This window comes from Rhynchophorus ferrugineus, unplaced genomic scaffold (assembly GCF_030347505.1).
Source record: "Rhynchophorus ferrugineus isolate W39M unplaced genomic scaffold, kcgeb_rfMv2 rfM2, whole genome shotgun sequence".
Taxonomy (NCBI): Eukaryota; Metazoa; Arthropoda; class Insecta; order Coleoptera; family Curculionidae; genus Rhynchophorus; species Rhynchophorus ferrugineus.
Genome location: NW_027472581.1, coordinates 76,916,567 through 76,935,386, shown reverse-complemented (window position 1 = coordinate 76,935,386; position 18,820 = coordinate 76,916,567). Strand labels below are relative to the sequence as shown.

At 29.9% G+C, this 18,820-nt stretch overlaps 1 protein-coding gene across 1 annotated transcript in view; it reads left to right on the top strand.

Annotated features, from left to right (window-relative positions):
• Positions 1 to 18,820, top strand: part of LOC143190535 (potassium channel subfamily K member 6) — a 91,646-nt gene that overhangs the window by 13,446 nt on the left and 59,380 nt on the right. The window contains exon 2 of the mRNA XM_076394876.1: positions 12,312 to 12,588. Coding sequence (XP_076250991.1) covers positions 12,403 to 12,588 — 186 coding nt within the window. The 5' untranslated portion in view covers positions 12,312 to 12,402. The remainder of the gene's footprint in view (positions 1 to 12,311; positions 12,589 to 18,820) is intronic.

The following is an 18,820-nucleotide window of genomic DNA, read 5'->3' as shown; positions in this document are numbered from 1 at the left end:
TAGTAAACTACATTATCGACACACCTGAGCGGCAACTTAGCTCATCTAAGGTGAAGATCTTTTAAAAAGAAGAAACATTATAACCATGTGCATAAAAATAATCTAAACCAAACAAGAAATTCATTGACACTTTGTGTTTTTTCTATTTTTTTGATGGAACCTTGAAATATAAATTATGTTATAAACTATCCTCAGTGAAGCCAATAAAACATACAATTTTATATGTTCCTCAATGTTGAACTCAAATCTAATCAATATATTAAATGTTCCGTATAATATCAAATATTAATGGAGTCAGCACTGCACACTCGAAAGTAATATCATAAAATATATTTGACCGGCGGGTGGTTAAAATTACAATCTCGCTTTTCGTGAACTGGGATCAAAGAAATTAAATATCCCAATAAATAACTTCTCCACACAGGGAGCTTCCAATAATATTTTATCAAGTAATTTCAAATTATTAATATAAAATTTAGATTAATAGGCTATAATCGCTTTTAAGATGTTATTATTTCGATTCTCTGTATTTAAATCTAATATTAAAATAGATGTATAATTACTCAGATCGTTATTAGCATTTTTATATAATATATAAATAAATTTTTAGATATGCATCGAAATAAGGATTTTCGGTATTTTCCTTTCAACATTGATGTAATAAACTATCATTCCAGTTCATGCCATTTCAAATGTATCTTCCTTAATATTTGCGTGTACAATTTCTAGGTCTCCTTCAGTCTTTCACTCAAAATATATAAGAGTCCTATATAATCCCTGCTGGCAGAAAACAAAAGTGTTTTATAAATGTGCTAAACTATGAGAAATGATTAAAATTAAAATAATTTAAAATTCAATATGTTTCACATCTGAGCCATCCTGGATTCTTCATCGTATTAATATAATGTGGACATTGGCATCTCACAATTAGTAAAATCTGAAGAAGAAGAAGTTTTTCCTTCAATTTTTATCAGAATAAATAAATTGCGAGCTCATCTCTACATGTGGTTCTAAGTCCGCTATAGGAGTAAACACTACAGTTCATCATAAGCGTCACAATAAGCTTCAAACTGTTTCCTATTTCTACCATTCCATTTTTTGAGATGTTCCCAACACGAAAGTCTTTGAAGATCATAGTTTCACTTCACCGACTGCTCTCAGAACTTTCCGCAGATCCTTGATAATGCCTTTTCCTGATATCCATTAGTGGCTAAATTTATTTTTCTGTATAATCTAGTTACTCCAGATAGTGCCGGATTTGTCAGCATATTAAGCAATTACTTAGCGCATAGGGTTTCTTTTTTAGGGGCCACCAGCAATATCATAACAAAATTGCATAAATCTGGATATCTGTTTCGTACTTTACACATATTCTAAACTATGCAGTGATCTATCTCGTTTTACTAAATACTTATTACTTATGGACCCAGAGGCATGAATTGCTTAAAGCATAAGGTAGTCTTAATCCTGCACACCCTCCTAGCACAACTGCATCATCTTCGTCTAGATTACCAACCATACATACAGAATGATGAATGATTTGGTAGAGATATGAGATACATTATTCCTTCCTCATGACATCTACACATGTTCCCAAAGTGATGAATCATCTATTATGTCAGTTTTCATATACTCTTTCATACCATATATTCGAACCTGTCAATTAATTGATGTCTTAGTGTTAAGTTTATTTATTTAAAATTCTATCTAAAAAAGGATATAGTACTCGATTATTTATGGATAGAAACTATTAAAAGCTTTACATAAAACTATGAAGATGAAGACTGATGAAGTCATAAAAACTATTTAATTAGCAATATTGACAAAATGTGAATTACAGAAATTAGAAAAGTACTGAAGTTACCGCTAATATTCGGATTTCTTGGCTATGGATATTATAGTATATAGATAGTATATAGTAATACATATACACGTAATAACACCAATAAATATATATATATATATATATATATATATATATATGAAATGAAATGTTGATGAAATAAAATAACAGGAAGATATCCTAAGACAATAGGAAGCAGGAAAATGGAACAATGGAGTAGTGCACATTTTTACAGATTTTTTGATATTTACATATTAATATATAAAATTATTAGCAAATATATTAAAAAAAAACTGTTCTACATTGTTCCTTTGGTCTTAAAAATTTTCCAAAAAGACCTCCTTTTAGATTATCCAATAAACACATCTAACACTAAGCTCAATTTAATTTTTTTTCTATTTTCTGTAAGCATTTGTAAATAGTTGTTTGTAAATCCTCCAATTTTGAGAAGCTATGTGACTCTAATATTCAGAGACTTTACATGACGTCTTTTTATATCCACAAACGACAAAAACATTTCTCTTTTTCATATATTATTTTTTATATTATGATACATTCGATTTAATGATTTTATTATCTCAATTTTTCATGACTTATAACAAATAGATTCTATAATATTTTAGTCTCCTCAGCCAGTTTAAAGAACGTTTTAGATTATAACTTACAAATGTAATCTTAATTTATGGGCAAGATAAGGGTGAATATTTTGTGAGTGAACAGCTCTTTAAATGGCCGTAAAGTTTTGTGGAATCCGGAATAAAATAAATGTAAAGTCTATGACCGGAGTAGAGATTGCCACGTCATAAATCATAAAACAATAAGTAGTGTTCTACCACTGATATATTTTCGGTATATTTTTGCAGAAACTCTTTTATCGGACGTTTTCCAAATAATAATATTTTATTGTTTCTACAGTGTTTGCATCCTATTACAAAAGCAATTAATACTTTTCAATTAAATTTATTGGATGAGAGAATATATATATTTCTAGACAATTAAATTTAGTGCATTGCAATTAATTACATACACTTACTTTTAGGTACATTTATATAAATATATTAATTATACGGAAGATTTATTATGTAAATAAAATTGTTTACAAGCTTCGTATAACTATTTGGTATATTTTCACTATTTTAATTGTTTATCTCTTTGTATTTTAAATTGGTATACAGTTACTAGAATTTCCAATTGATGGCTTAAATTAGACAAATTAAAACTATTATATGCCAAAACCCTTTCTCATTTTTTTAGCTTCAAATATATCGGCCTAAGAACCAAAGACTCCGTAATAGAAAGTCCCACTTGTACCTGTTTAATTCAATGAAAAGTACTGTTCAAAATCACCAAATGGTGTTTATAAATTTGTAGTTATGGTATATATACACTGGTGCTTTATTATCAGTATGAGTAAGTACTAGACAATCAAAAAATATAGAAAATGGATTAATTTTAATAAATATGGTACTGCTAATTGTACTTTTTACTTTGTGTTTCTTCCACAAATGTATTACTCTCAAAAACGCTGTTACCAGTAGCCATTTTCCCTCTCTTTGGATCTTTTGCATATAAGGGTGTATAAATACTTTATTCATCAACTGCTGAGTTGCCTGACAGTTCTTTGTGAGTAGCAGTCGTTGGTATAAAAAGTCTTACAGTCCATTATCTTCAATCGTGTTTGGTCCTTCAGGGCATTCCATGATATTGATATAAAAATCACAATTTTTAAATTATTGAAACCAAAACCGATAATCAATCAGTGGAGAAATATTAGCATAGCTTTCGTCGGCTTTGTTCAACTTATTTCAGGTTTTAAGTTTCAATAACTTTTGTCAGGTTATGAACCAACAAAAGTAATTAATATTGAAAATTTAAAATTATTTTCAAGGATTAGTATTTGTATACTTTGAATAACTTAATTGCTATTATATGAAAAACTGTCATCTTATGTAGAAAAAATGCCAGAAACATCAAATTTAACAGTTAAGTTAGGTTGTTTAATAGTTGCTTTATGTTAATTTTTCGAATTTTCATCAACAAAATTCACTGATCAAAATACGTGTATGAATCTAATACTTTTATTTTCACTTTAGTTAATTTCTTCATTAAAAAGAATGTTACAAAACTTTCATGAAAATCATAAGTGTCGATTTTCCAACAAGAAATGTATAAAATTAATTAAAAAGCCACGAATTTACAAATAGAACTCCTCAAAATAAATTAAATTGTATCGATTCAATTTTTAAAATAACTTAACAGTACCCAATAAGTCCAAAATTAATTTAATAATATCACAAGGGCATATATTATTCTTTAAATAATAGCATAAATAATTGTTAAGATCCATAATTACAAAGTATTCAAGGTTTAATCAGTTTTGAAATTTCCAAGTTTGAGGAATTCGCCATCAATTAACTTCATGGGGACTGAAAATTACAATTTGTGTATCCGCAAAAACATTTTACAAAAAGCAGATAGCCACTCATCATAGCCATTTAATTTCTTTTATGGTGAGATAATTTTCCAATTTTGTCTATGATTAACCTCATTTTTCCTATTATAAGAAAAGAAGGAAAGAAACAAGTTCGTTGTCTGAGTGAATTTATTCAGAAAGTAAATCAGTGTCCATGTTGTTTTTCAATTACCAATATCATGAAAACTTGTCTAAACATTTGGGTTGCCGTACGTAGTTAAAAGAACATAATAAATTAATTATTTTTCTGCTTTTCCAAAAATAAGTTTGTATTGAATGACTCTTGTATTATTGTAACAAATATATAAGATTAATCTTTCATTTTCGGTAATAATTAACTTTATTAATAGAAACATTTTATACAATAAATTAATAAGATATATATTGTCGGCATGATTTAGCTTGTATGAAAATAATAAACGAAAAGGATTGTAGCGTGAAGATATTTAAGTATTATGAGTCAACAGATAATCGAAATAAATAATACGCTAAGATAAAACTGTGATGTACTGTTCCTATATATATTAGAAATTCTAATCGGGGAGATCAGCATAATACTTAAGAACACCTTTTCAGCTTTTCGATGAAAGAGGAAACTTTTTGACGCTGTGTAACCTATCGATCATTTTGCTTGATGTTTCTTTTAGGGTATTATAATGTGACGTCAAAATAAAAACGAAATGAAAAGGACACACATGAAGAAAATATAACAACACAGCAAGTTTATCTGAGGTTTTTTCAGAACTGGTTTATTTATTTATTTAGTTATAAATAGTACAAATTTCATGTAAGTGACATTATATTATATATATATATATATATATATATATATATATATATATATATATATATATATAACGCCCACGTTAGACTGTAGGTCCAGTCCAGATAAACCCATGGTTGGTAAAAGGAGACTTTAAAATATATATATAATACATAAAAAAAACAAATAAATAAGTAATCTTATGAAATTAAGCCATGTAAATATAGCAGCTGAGATGAAAGATCACACTTAAAATTTAATTATTAGTAACGTTATGTTAATTAGTTTTATATATTAGTCAACGCAATAAGAATATTCAATATTCTATACACTTATTTCAAAAATTCTTCAGCCTTAGGAAGTAATTATTATTACTTAGTTTTGTGCATGAGAAGAGCGAGCAAATAAATCTATTTTATGGCGTTTCGCATCTAATTTTATCTATTTTTTAAAGAATTTAGATTTTTTTCAAAATTTTCGGCAAATATCAGAATTTTAGTGAAGCAATTTTTATATTGCTGTAAAAGGCACAAAATAATTTAACTGAAACACCTGAAATATACCAAATATTTATTAATTGATAAGGCGTTGAGCCACCATTTGCTTTTAAAAAAGCTGCTATTTTTCAGGAACTAGATTCGTAGAATGTCTGAATAGTTTCCAATTGTTCCATTCTTGTAGATAAACATTCGCCAATGATGTTTGAGATGTGGATCTAGTAGTCGCTATCTGTTCTAAACCAAGAGTTTATGGATATGTTTCTGGGCACATTATAATCTCGGAATGTCGTAGTGTATGACCAGATGCTAGTCATAGTAGCTTGATGTGAACGAGAAGACCAGCATATACCACAACAATGAACATACCACACAATACCACGATATTTCCATTCAAATCAAAACGAAACTTTCTTGGGGTTGTCCCCAGGACGTTTGTTGGAAATAATGTAAACGATGTTTCATTGCTGCATACCATATTCTTCTAATTATAAAGTATTCAAGTTTTATGGTTGTTAGGTTTGTGGAGCTCCGGTTGTACTGTTTTTTTGGAAACAATATTACTTAATTAAGTGTTAAGTTCTGCTGTCACGTTTGACCAACAATCCTTTACAATGTTCGTTAGCTTCGGTTAGTTAATTTTAGGATTCATCATTATTCCTCTTCGTTAACTAAACGTTAAGCAATTGAGTTGTTTTTATCACTAATGCCACCGCTAACCGAGCACCAACGATTTACCCTTTTTTGATGTCTGAATTATCGCACATTTTATTGATTGTTTGTCTTAAGTATTGCAGAAGAAAACGTAAAATAAAGTGGAATATAAGCAAGGAGACTTGGCCTTTATACAGAAGCACTGTTGCCATCATGCAACATGCATGTATATTGCAATGTATTATGTGTACCTATAAGAATATGCTTTTATGGGCTCTTTTGTCATGTATCGTCATCTTGTTTATACGATTAATATTAAATAACATGGTCGTCTGTATTAAAACATGCTTGTTGTCTTGAGACTTCACTCCTCCCTCAACTAGAGTACGCAATGTAACATTAAATAACATGTTGTTTGGATTCCAGCGGAAACTATACACATTCTTATTCACCTCCTTCAGGAATGCATAAATGTATTTCAATTATTTCGTTTTTTGAAGATTCTTTCATCATTACTCTTGGTTGTATCTCTAAAGTGTTACGTGGTTTGTTCATCCTTGTATTATTTTAATAATGTTCAAGCTATCAATTAAACTCTTGGTTGAACGCTTGTATAATTAACTCAATTTTCCAGGCATTAATTTTCCGTGAGCGACATTAAGCTGTCTATCCCTATAGCTTGGCTTATATTGCCACGCTATGGACTTCTTCGACAAGTTCACATATGTATATGAATTAAGCTTAAGTGTTTCATAAACCCGTATTATGGTCGTTCCTATAATAAATATTATAATGGATTTTGAGAGGTTGTAATTTTTATATATATATATATATATATATATATATATATATATATATATATATATATATATATATATATATACAGTATTGATCGATTATCTTTTGTCACTTTACTGTACTTTTTGTGATTTCTGGGTAAACTTTATTATTTCTGGTGAAGCTGTTTTATCATATGCTTATATAATATATGATTTTTGCTAGAATCTTTTGGAGCCAACTCTTTTCGACTGTCTAATAAGACAAATTACAAATCCGTGCTAGTTTTTGGAGCCGAGATGAGAACGATTCTTAACGTTATTCCCTGAACTCCCTGAACTCATATTTACAATCCATATATCAAAAGCGGACTTGGCCTTCGAGTTCGTGTACGGTGGCAGTACTGCGCTTTTGTAACATCTATCAGCTGACCACGTTGCACTAAACATCATTTGGAACTTGTGTTGTTGCTGAGAGACAACCTTGCAAATTCGATTCAAAATGTTTTTATTACGTTTAAGGATGTTATATGGTCGGCAGACGTGGAAAAATCATGAAAAATACATTCAACTATGCAGTATTTCCAGTACTTTGACTTTTCTGTACAAAACACTGACAAGCCACGAATACCGAATTGTTTAGTATCACGTGTAGAACAAAGCTGTACAAGTGGTCAGTTAGTGAAAATGTCTATTTCAATTCTTAAAAGAACTTAAAAAACAGAAAAATCATTTAGATGATTGCTACTTTTGCTCGATAAATGTTATTTATTACCTTTACGTTTTATTGCCACTTCTTCGCATTAAACTTGGCCTTATCACTCGCGAATGACCTTCAAGGTATTTTCAAACTGTGATAAGCAAAAATTAAAGAAGGAGTATTTGTTGGACCTGATATTCGAAAATTAATGGCTGACGCAAAATTGGCAAAATGTTTAACGCGTGATAATGTAGCAACATAGGAAATATTTCAAAGTGCTGTTCACAACTTTTTCGATAACCATAAATCACCGAATTATGAGCACGTAATCGACAATTCGTCGCACAATGACCACAATACTTGAGCTCGAATGTCTCTCAAAATACAATACGAGCCATTGCTCATCGCTTGTCATTACAGCTGCTATGCCAACACATAGCGAAAATCAACAGGCGATGCCAAGGATTTTGGGACGAAGTCATGATGATCGATTAGTTCATATCTAATTCATAGTTTCGTAAGTGGCGTTTAAAGAAATGGCCGTTAATAGTAAAAAATTGCGAAATAATAAATTTGTTGAATATTTCTAAAATTAATGTTAAAAAATATGCTGCTGATTTTACTTTAGTTCCCCAATTTACCTTAAAAACATTTTTTGGTTGCTCGGGTTCAAATCAAAACAACAAAACAATACCATTATTTGTTTGTAGTTACTACTGTTTTATCGATAATTTCTATTACAGCTGTTCTATCGCGAGATTAAAAATAGTGGTCTACATTTATATGTATAAGAATTTAATCGACTTTTTTAATGATTGACCAGCCAAGCTGAGTTTATACAGTTGAGATTTAATTTTAAACGAGTAAGTGAGTGACCTTTATATGTAGAAATTTATATCAAATATTACCTTTCAAACGCACCCTAATACCCCTTCATTGTATACGCACTACTTGAGATATACCACTAAGGTAACATCCATACTATTTTCCCGTATTTTATATTTTTATCTAATTAGTTTTAATTAAAATAATTTTTGCATCATTGAGATGTCCTTCATTTTATCCACAGTTGATTGACTAAAGTAAAATGTAAGTATCGAGTTCTGTAAAACAGAACTAAATCAAACAGAACCACTTTGGACTGATGACTTTTCCCCCGTTCTTATTGAATATTCAAATGCTGAAGCAATAAAATTGGCGAGGTTTATTTTCGGTTTATTGGGAATGAGTTATACGTTTCGTAATGAACAAACGGCTTAAAACGTGTCGCTTTAGTTTACGACGTCTCATAAACACACATTATCGTATTCGACTAACATAAAGCGCAATATATTAGACCGAACAGCTTTCCACAATGAAGTGCCGAGATATGGTCCGCAATCGCAAATAGTCTCATATATTTAGGCACTTCGAATGTTTACTATTAGAGCACATCTTATTCATATATTTTATACTTTTCCTGTTTCGAAAGATAGATTTATTTTCCTGTTAAACTGGGTTAAGCTGTACATTACCAAATATGTACAGCAACAATAGCATGAAAACGTTTTGATCGGTAAAATTGGTCATTTAGTTCAAGAAATCGCATGTTTCCATTTCTTATAAGTATATTCCGCTGCTTGAATTTATTATAAGTGGAGAACACAGAACCAGCTTGTATCAACAATTTTTTGAGGTAATATTATTCAAGGAATGGAGCCAGACAAAATCTCTCAACTATCGACCAAGTAAATAATAACTGTCAGTATTGAGCTTCCTTTCTGAATAATAACAAATGTGGTCTGCCACTTTTCTAGATGTAATACAAACTCTTGAAAAAGTTTTGTATAAAGAATTGATATATCTGGCCTATAAGTTCATTTAAAAGGATTTACAACTGATTGTGTTACTGTAACCAACTTCACTTTGGGCCTCCCAGTTGTTGAGAGGTTTCATGTTTCAATATGTGTCATTTCGTCGAGGTGCGTTGAAAATGTCTGAATTTGTACCGGGTAAATCGCTTTTGCGAGAAGTTTACTTTTTAGTTCTATTTCATCGATTTCAACATCTAAATACAGTTTTCGACGTTTTAAAAATGGCGATTTTGACAATGAAGACAAGGAACGCTATTTACGTATATAAAGGCATTACTCGAATTTGTACCGGGTAAATCGCTTTTGCGAGAAGATTGATTTCAACACCTAAATACAGTTTTCGACGTTTTAAAAATGACGACTTTGACAATGAAGACAAGGAACGCTATTTACGTATATGAAGGCATTACTCGATGAAACCATCAATGGTGATCACTATCGACCGACGACTTCGACAGTTGATGCGTTTGAGCCGAGTTCCGCGCGAATAACGACCGGAATATGAGCAAAAACACATCTCGTTATTCATCAGAATGACAAGGCTCGACCACATGTGGAATCGTTCAAGAAATCGTCGCAAAAATAGGTCCATTTTTAGATAAATTCAGAAGATACATCGTTCTGTCTAGATGGAATCCGTAAATCTCCTGAAAGATGGAAAAATTAGCGGCTATTGATAGACTATAGTTAGAGGTAATATTATACCGATTTTTCACAATAAAACTTCAAAATAAAAGAATCTTTAAAACTAATTTATAAGCCTAATACAAACTTACAAAGGCTTCCAATATAATAGGTAGAGATGTTAACATCCTCAGCAGATTTTTAACAATTAAACAAGACAATGAATACTTTAAATTGAAAGAAATACATGCAGGGCTGCATCATGAAATCGTCTTGAAACTTATCCTCACCCTACTCTGTGATATCCCTAAACTAGAGGAATTTACTATAACCAAATTCGCGGATATCCAAGAAAACCTCTATAAAGAAACTTAATACAGCTAGCGAAAAATAAACTAAACATTGCAGAATTAAATTATACTAGCTCAAATATGTGCCTATAATCATTATTATAAAAATACCAAACAAACTATCGGTCTAGACCACATTAGCTCTTATTGAAATATAATTAGTACTGGGTCTATAAGAGGTGTCTTTCACTATAAGATCATATAAAAAAAACACGTGACAAAAGTTGTATTCAAGACTTGTTTCAAGACAATTTTTACATTCATGTTATTTATATAAATATAATTATTATAAACTCTATTTACTTTAAAATTATTTATTATACTTTACTATTTACTGATGGTGAAAAGTCTGAAGGTATCGAAACTGTTACACGTTTTCTCTAAACTTTTGTACAATTCAATTTATTCATTACAATGTGATGAATTTCTAATGAAATGTATACATGAAATAACCAGAGGAAGTATTGCTCCACCATATTACTTAAGGCATAGTAACTTCATTACAAATACTATAGGGCACTAACTATCGTTACCACTCTGCACCAACAATAATTTCAGATGGATTCACATTAAACATTTAATGCAACAACTAATTTTTATTGTGTTTGGAATAAACCTTCAAAGAGTAGTGCTTCCCTATTCGCTCTTCATTTTTGACAGCTTTTCTCTATCTCCTTTTTAGAATAATATAATCAGGCTATATAGCATATTTATGTGATTTAGAAATACCCAACCTCTGAACTATTTGAAATAAAAGTCTTTAACTTTTAGTATTTCTCGGCTATAAAATACACATGAGAATATTTTGTTACCATAAATTTAGACATTTTCAATACAGTAAAATAAATGCCTTTTTTACTTTCAGAAGAAATAGTATAAACTAAAAGTAACTAATATAAGGGATTAATTAAGTAATACTCCAAAATGGAAGGAATTGGATTAATTTAGTGGAGGTCGAAAGAATTAGTAATAATAACAAGAATATATTAACTCAAAACCTAACACTTCATTTAAACAAATGATGTATTAGGTGTTAATGAAAATTACGCATTTTAATAATAAAAATAATTTTCAAAGATACCATATTTTACTTAGAAAAATTGATTCAATTACTGTTAAGTATTCGAAAACGTATTCTAATCCTTCAAAAATGCGATAAATAAGTATTTTTTACTTATTGTCTACTCTATTCCTCTATTTTGTCTAAAAGAATACTCCATCTGATCCTATTAACTTTCAATTGGATTTAATTTTAGATTATGTAGTAGCTGCGTCTACACATATAGTTTATTTTAAGTCAAAATTATTTTATAATGTTAAAATGTTTATACCAAAGCGCAAGCATCAAAGCGCAAGCATCAAAGCGCTTGGATATCAACTACAAAATAACTTTTGACTGAATATACTCTAAAGTAAAAGTTAATTTTCTAGGTCTTTCATATTTTGGTACTGCAGTGAAGGATTTTGAATATTATTAGCTTCATTTAAATCCAATTTCTTTGCAAATCAACGTTCCTTAGTCACAAATAAAACTGGATTCTAATACATGTATACTATCAAGATTTTTGCAATTCAACACAATACATTTATGTTGAGAACAAAAATAGAAATTAGTATTTGTTTTAATTGCTTTGCTAATATACAAAAAAGAACATTTGGATAATTAACATTTAAAGATTTCTTTGATTTGATTGTAATTGAATGTATACTATATTTCATTAAAAATGATAAAATATTGACAAAAAAATTATAAACATGTTTTAATTTTCTAATTTCAGCTATCATGGAAAGCAATCTGAGAGCTTTGCTGTCGTGCACATCATTCTTATGAGATAGGACGAAGCAAGACAAAATCTATTTTGGGCAACCATGGCGGACAATGACGAGAAGCGCGTCACGGCGCCTTTGATCAGTGAGACCCGAGTGCTGATCAGTAGCTCGATGGATTTTAAGTCTCGCGTCCGCGGATGGTTGCGCCAGCTCAAGATCAAGACCTTCTGTCAGCACATCGGCCTCTTGGTGGCTCTGGCTGGATATACAGTACTCGGCGGTTTAGTAAGTTGTAACATTTTATTCATCATCTTGCATTTGTATGCTGCTTTCCTCTTTGCACTTATTTACCCAATCAGTAAAAACAAATATTGTAGCCATAACAAGGAAATGTATGTAAACACTTAATACCTTACGATTTATTGCTAGAAATACCTAACAAAAATACTAGGAATATTTTTATTTAAAAAATATTATTTCGCACATATCAACATTTTTTAAATCCACAATTTAAGTTAAGCAAAACAATTAGGAACAATTAATTTAGGACAAACTCATTAAATATTTAAATTTCAACTATTCTTAATATATATTATTTAAACATTGTTAGAAAGAAGAAATAAATTTGCTGATTGATTATTCCATTCCATTATATTTTCTATGAATGCCTCCCCATAAATACAATCTAGTAAGAAAATTGTGTTAAAATGCAAAATATATTGCACATTTTATGTATATTGTACGTATAATTTATATATCCTAGTTCCGCTAACAGAGGTAACGAAAATTATATTACTAAAATATATGTTGTTTACAGTGTACTTTCCATAAAATAAAAAATTATATTTTATTTTAAACGGAACTAATATTTTTGGAGTATGGTATACTACTAAATATTATTAAAACCGGAAGAAATTATCCTGTCAGTTCATTTTAAAATTATTTCGTAATTAATAACATAAGTATTGTCCATTGTGGTTACACTGTGAACACCATTTATATTATTGTTATCTTTTCACATTATTGTCTACAATTTTTCAACCAAAAAATAATTTAAACAGAAAATATAAAGTTATCCATTATATAATTTTGACGTAAACGTAGTATGTTCTCTTTTCTATACAATTTATATAATAAAATTTACTTAAGATCAATTAGCTATAAGTTTAATAATCAAATAAATTAAAGATACTTTTTGACGATTTGTTCCTTTAGAAAGCTAGTCTATGAATCATTTATAAGACTAGTCAATTTTACCATTGCATTACTTGTAGAAGAAGAACAATAAACAACACAGAACAAATAAGTTCATTTAAACAAATACCAGAATATACTTGTTTTATGGTTCAAGAGTATTGTCATATTTGTTCAGGTTTTAAAATATTCTTGATATTCTTAAGTTTTGAAATAAATATAACTATATTTCTTTAACCCAATTATTTGAATTATTTGATTGAACTTATGTATGAGAAACCTAGTAAAAAAATGTAAAAAATTCTTTCATTCTGTGAATATTCTTAGTTTTAGAATTAAATATAACCATTAAGGGTTATTTAATTATAATTTGATCAATCATTGAGGTCTCACTTCATTCAATTATTATTAAAAAGTTTGTTGTAACAAATATTGGAAAGAAAAAATTGTTTAAATTCCTTTTTATGTTTAATAATATTAAATACAACTATATAAAATGATTTAACTACTACAAGAAATAAGCTATCTCATGTATCTCTGGTGATGGTTAGGTGTAAAAAACTACCAGACATTAAATTCACTTAAAAATTAGGACATTATAATATAATTAAAATAAAGCTATAGTCCATATATCCAAAAAGACAACAGCCACGATTTTTAAAATTGAATTGGCAAAGTGCTATTCACAATCAGATACCAAGTACAACATGGTCGCTCAGGTCGCTACAGTAATATGTTTTTTTATTGCAATCCCTAATATATGTCACGCAGTCAAAATAAAGAACTGGATGATATTCCATTTTAGTCATCGTCACTGCGTTATATATTCTTGAAAGGGTCTATGGGCTCCCCAACTGAAGTTAGTAAGTGAACGTAGCATTCCAATATCCTTCCAACATCTATCGTTCACGTATTTAACATGAGGGAGCCTACATATACTCCAGTAGAAATAATATTAATAAAAAAATTTATACGAGTTGCACTGTCGGATCGGGTTGTTGTCTAATGACAGCCCGCTAATTCGAAGACAGTTTCTTTTTCTGTAGAAATGAACGCTAGATGATTTACCATTCTCTCTCACCCATCCTGCAAGGCGGTTTAAGCATTTCTGGAACCGGAGTTTACTAAATTTGTAGTCTCTGTATGATCTATCACTCTATACGATCTACCACTATTTCGTCAGCGAATAAGCGGTAACTAACATTACTTGGGATAACTTGACTGACTGAATTAATTACTATTGAGAACAAAATAAGCTGATACAAGAATCCTGCAGAACCTCATTAGTTTGTAAGAACGGAGAAGAAATCACATTGTTTGCTCTGAGGGAGCGGTTTTTAAGATTGGATGAAACGGTATGTTTTTCCTCCGATATTTCAATTGGCAATTTGGCAATCAGCAATGCCTGACCATCTGACAGGGATTAATATAGATTGCTTCCAGCAATTTGGAACGCGACCACCAGCACTATCTGGTTATAGTACTCGAGTAGAAGTTGCAAATGGTCAGATGATAATTCCTTAATAGGGGTTGTTCTTACGCCATCTTCTCCTATCTCTACTCCGGAACATAGATGGAGCTCCTCCAGTGAGAATAGGTCAAGGGAGGAAATTCCATCTCTTGTTTCTCTTAGAAGGTTGTTAGATAATAATTTTAGAAATTCGGTCTGGGTTTTGTGCAAGTTGCGAATCTTTTTTTATTCAAAAATAATTAAGTAATTGTGGAAGTTGGAAGACCTCTCAATATCCGGATATTTTTCCAAATATTCTGAGATGAGGTATCTGCTCTCCACGATCTAGTCTTTGTCAGTCTTACCATTCCTACTTCTTCCTACCCAGTACTCCGCGTCTCATATTCAGAGAAATTTGTTCAGATCTGTTCAGTGCTTTTTTCTTCCTATTATAGCCTGATTGTTCGAAAAAATGTTTAATTTTCGTGGAGGGAAGTAATTCTGGCGAGAGCATAAGGCCTTCTTGTGGTTAAAAAAATAATAAGTTTATTAAGAAAAGCCAGGTTGACAGACAACGTTGGACTGATTCCTTGATATAATTAAATGGAATTCGGGGAAAACTCTTTTACCGTTTAAGCTTTAGAGCTTAAACTACCACTATGGCCACTAAAAATTTAGAAACTAAAAACTAAATTACTAGAATTAGGAGTAAACACCCCTGGCCTGTGCATTATTAGCACAAACATCGCTGTTTAGGGTATAAGACCACCAAAAGCACCAGTTGCTGCTGTGAACTAACTTATTTTACGGGCATTTGGACAGATACTTGCAGAATTACCGTTCAGAATTGATGAAGCTGCAAACTCTCCAGACCGGATAACGATCACTTACGTCCCCTTGAACGTTTCGTCAAAAAGATGACGTTATATAGCTCGACTAATACGGTACTATATATTCAACAAAATTGGTGTAGTATTTGGTGGAATGCTTGCAATGTACGGTTTCATTTACATAAGAGTAGGATTAAAAGGTTATGTTTGTGCAATCGATTCAATAAGTCGTCCCTTCTCTCAATACAAATAAAATAATTTAACGTTCTTTTTTTGTTAAACGCTACACTTTTCATAACTTACATCTATAGAATACCGCCAATGTATTTCACAAACAAATAATCAGTAGTTTTTTCTCAACATATCTATTTATTCTTGGTAATTTAATAAAAATTTACATATAGACAATTTCAAAATTACTCCTCCAAATTTGTATGTTACTGATTATTTGCTAAATCTATATTATTTTAGATATAAATCTCGTTAAAATATATCGCACCAAAGAAAGGAATTTTAATACAGGCGGCAACTCCTAAAACTCTATTCCAAGCTGGTTTAAATTGGAATATGCCGAGGGTTGGTATCCTGTATAAATCTCCTAATACTTCTGGGATAGCATCCTGGAATTGTAAACGTCAACAGAGAAAGTGTTATTAAGGGAAACCAACATAAAAATAAATTTTACAATATTTAGGTAACATATAGAATACATATATAACACTTGTAAAACAAGAAACGAGAGCTTTTATTTAATTTAAATCGTTTCCATTATATTAAAATATTTAAGTACATTTTGTGAAAACGATTGTAACAAAAATTGTTAGACAATAATAGTCTAAAAATCAATTTCAATATATATGTGTTGCAAATAGAAAAGCCATATTACAATTATAGATCTGGAAATTATTTGAAACCAAAAATAAATTTTGCAATATTTTACCTACAAATTATGCAATATATGTCAGTGTATATGGGAAAGTTATTATTTTCAATTTAATTTATGTCTATAGTAAAGTAATTCTAAAATAAAATATATTAGTCAAATATATTCGGTTTATATTATAAGCTTTAATAATTCGAATGTTTTCTCCAAACCCAATTTATGAACAGTTGGTAACGTAGTACTATAATATATATATATATATATATATATATATATATATATATATATATATATATATATATATATATATATATATATATATTTTCAAAATTATTTAGTTACGTTAATTGTTGCTTTAGCTAGTCGAAATAATATTTAATATAGAATATTATCTTAAAACGAATTATATTTCGTAATCAAACAATTGAATACTGGTTCCTAGATCACACGGCTTTTGCCTTCTTCTCAGTAATATTCTGTAAGTAAGAAAACCATGAACTTCCCTGGAAAAGTTCGGTTTGTGTTCGGTTTATTTTTTACATTAACTGTAAAATGATGTAAACTTTTGGCATATTCGAGAAAAAATGTGTAATACACAAGAGATTTTTTTAACAATCGGCTGAAATGGTATTAGATCCTTTAAAATAGTGTTTGATCCCACCACAGAAAAACAAATAATATAATAAAATAATAAAATTAAATTATATTTTTTGTTCCCTTATATAGAGAAGTAAAAACCAAACCTATGTTTGGCTACGTTATGTAAGGTTGGCTGGTTATATACGTTCTACAGTAACAATTTAAGGCGTCTTGTCGTTGTCTTGATTACAATAAAACCTTAATAAAATAATGAAAACAATATTTTTTCGAATCATGAGCAATTTGCATTCCTGTGACGATCAGATCTAGACTAATATATTTTTTCCATCACATTTAGATCCTGATAGATTACCAATAACAAAGGACTCTGTTAAGAGCTACGCTTCGTATTCCCAGTGAACTTGATTTTTCTCTACCATCCCACAAGTTGTTACTAAGGGTATTTTGAGTATATCATTACATCTATGTTTTCAATATATAATCCAAAGAAATATTTGCTACAATATAAGCAACACAAATATTAGAAAATATATCGGGATTATATCTGCATTCTCTTCTACATGAATATATTAAAATCAAAATTCAGCACATAAAACAAAATATTAGTCTCACATTATTAACTTACCTGAAAGCGATTCGAGTCTCCTCCTAGTAAGCTTTGTAAAATGACTGCTTTTTTGGTCGTGATTTATCGATTTACGAAATCAATATTAATTTTAATCAGATAACAAATATTTATTATAACCAATCAAATATAGGGTTCTATGTATTGTTTGTAATATGAGTGGAAATAACAATGTATTTTAATATAGCAGCAGTTTCAAACTTTATTTTTCCATATGATTTATTAGTCTTATAGTATAAAAAAAATATATTATTTATATATTTTTAAGTTTACTTTTTACCAACGAGGGTTTATCAAGAATGGATCTAGTGTTAATAGTGTGCTCCGAACGACGGTCCTTGACATTAAGCCTGCCAATTGGCTTGTAACCAACTTAGAAATCATTCCTGAAGACATCATGTCTTACCCAGCCGCTAACTGGGATCCTTTTCCTTGTCGGATTTTACACTTTTGTCTATAACATTCACAAACAATAAACAATCACAAACATAAAATTCGCAAATCGCAACAGTAGGTGGACCGTACTGCCGCCTTTACAGCTGCGCCAACCAAGCCGGCAAAAATAACAATTTAATTGATAAATGCAAAGATATTTTTTGAAAAGTATTATGTATCACTATTTCCTTTTTTCCTTCATTCCTTTTTCACACTGCTACTTTAAAATTGTTTAAAATGAAATGATTAAAGCAACTATCTCCATCTGCCCTCCAAAAAGTAATACAGGAAGGAATACGTCCATCTCCGTCTGTCAACATAAATCGAAAACCAATAGAAGCGTGCATTTGATTGAAATAGTAATTTGTATTTTCGATCATCGTGTAGTTCGACCGTTTTAAAATTATCGTCTGTTTTCAGTCGATAATTCCCAATGCTAATAAAGATATTCAGGGACGCAAGAAAAATATACTTTTTTTGAAGCTGTGCAGAATGGACAT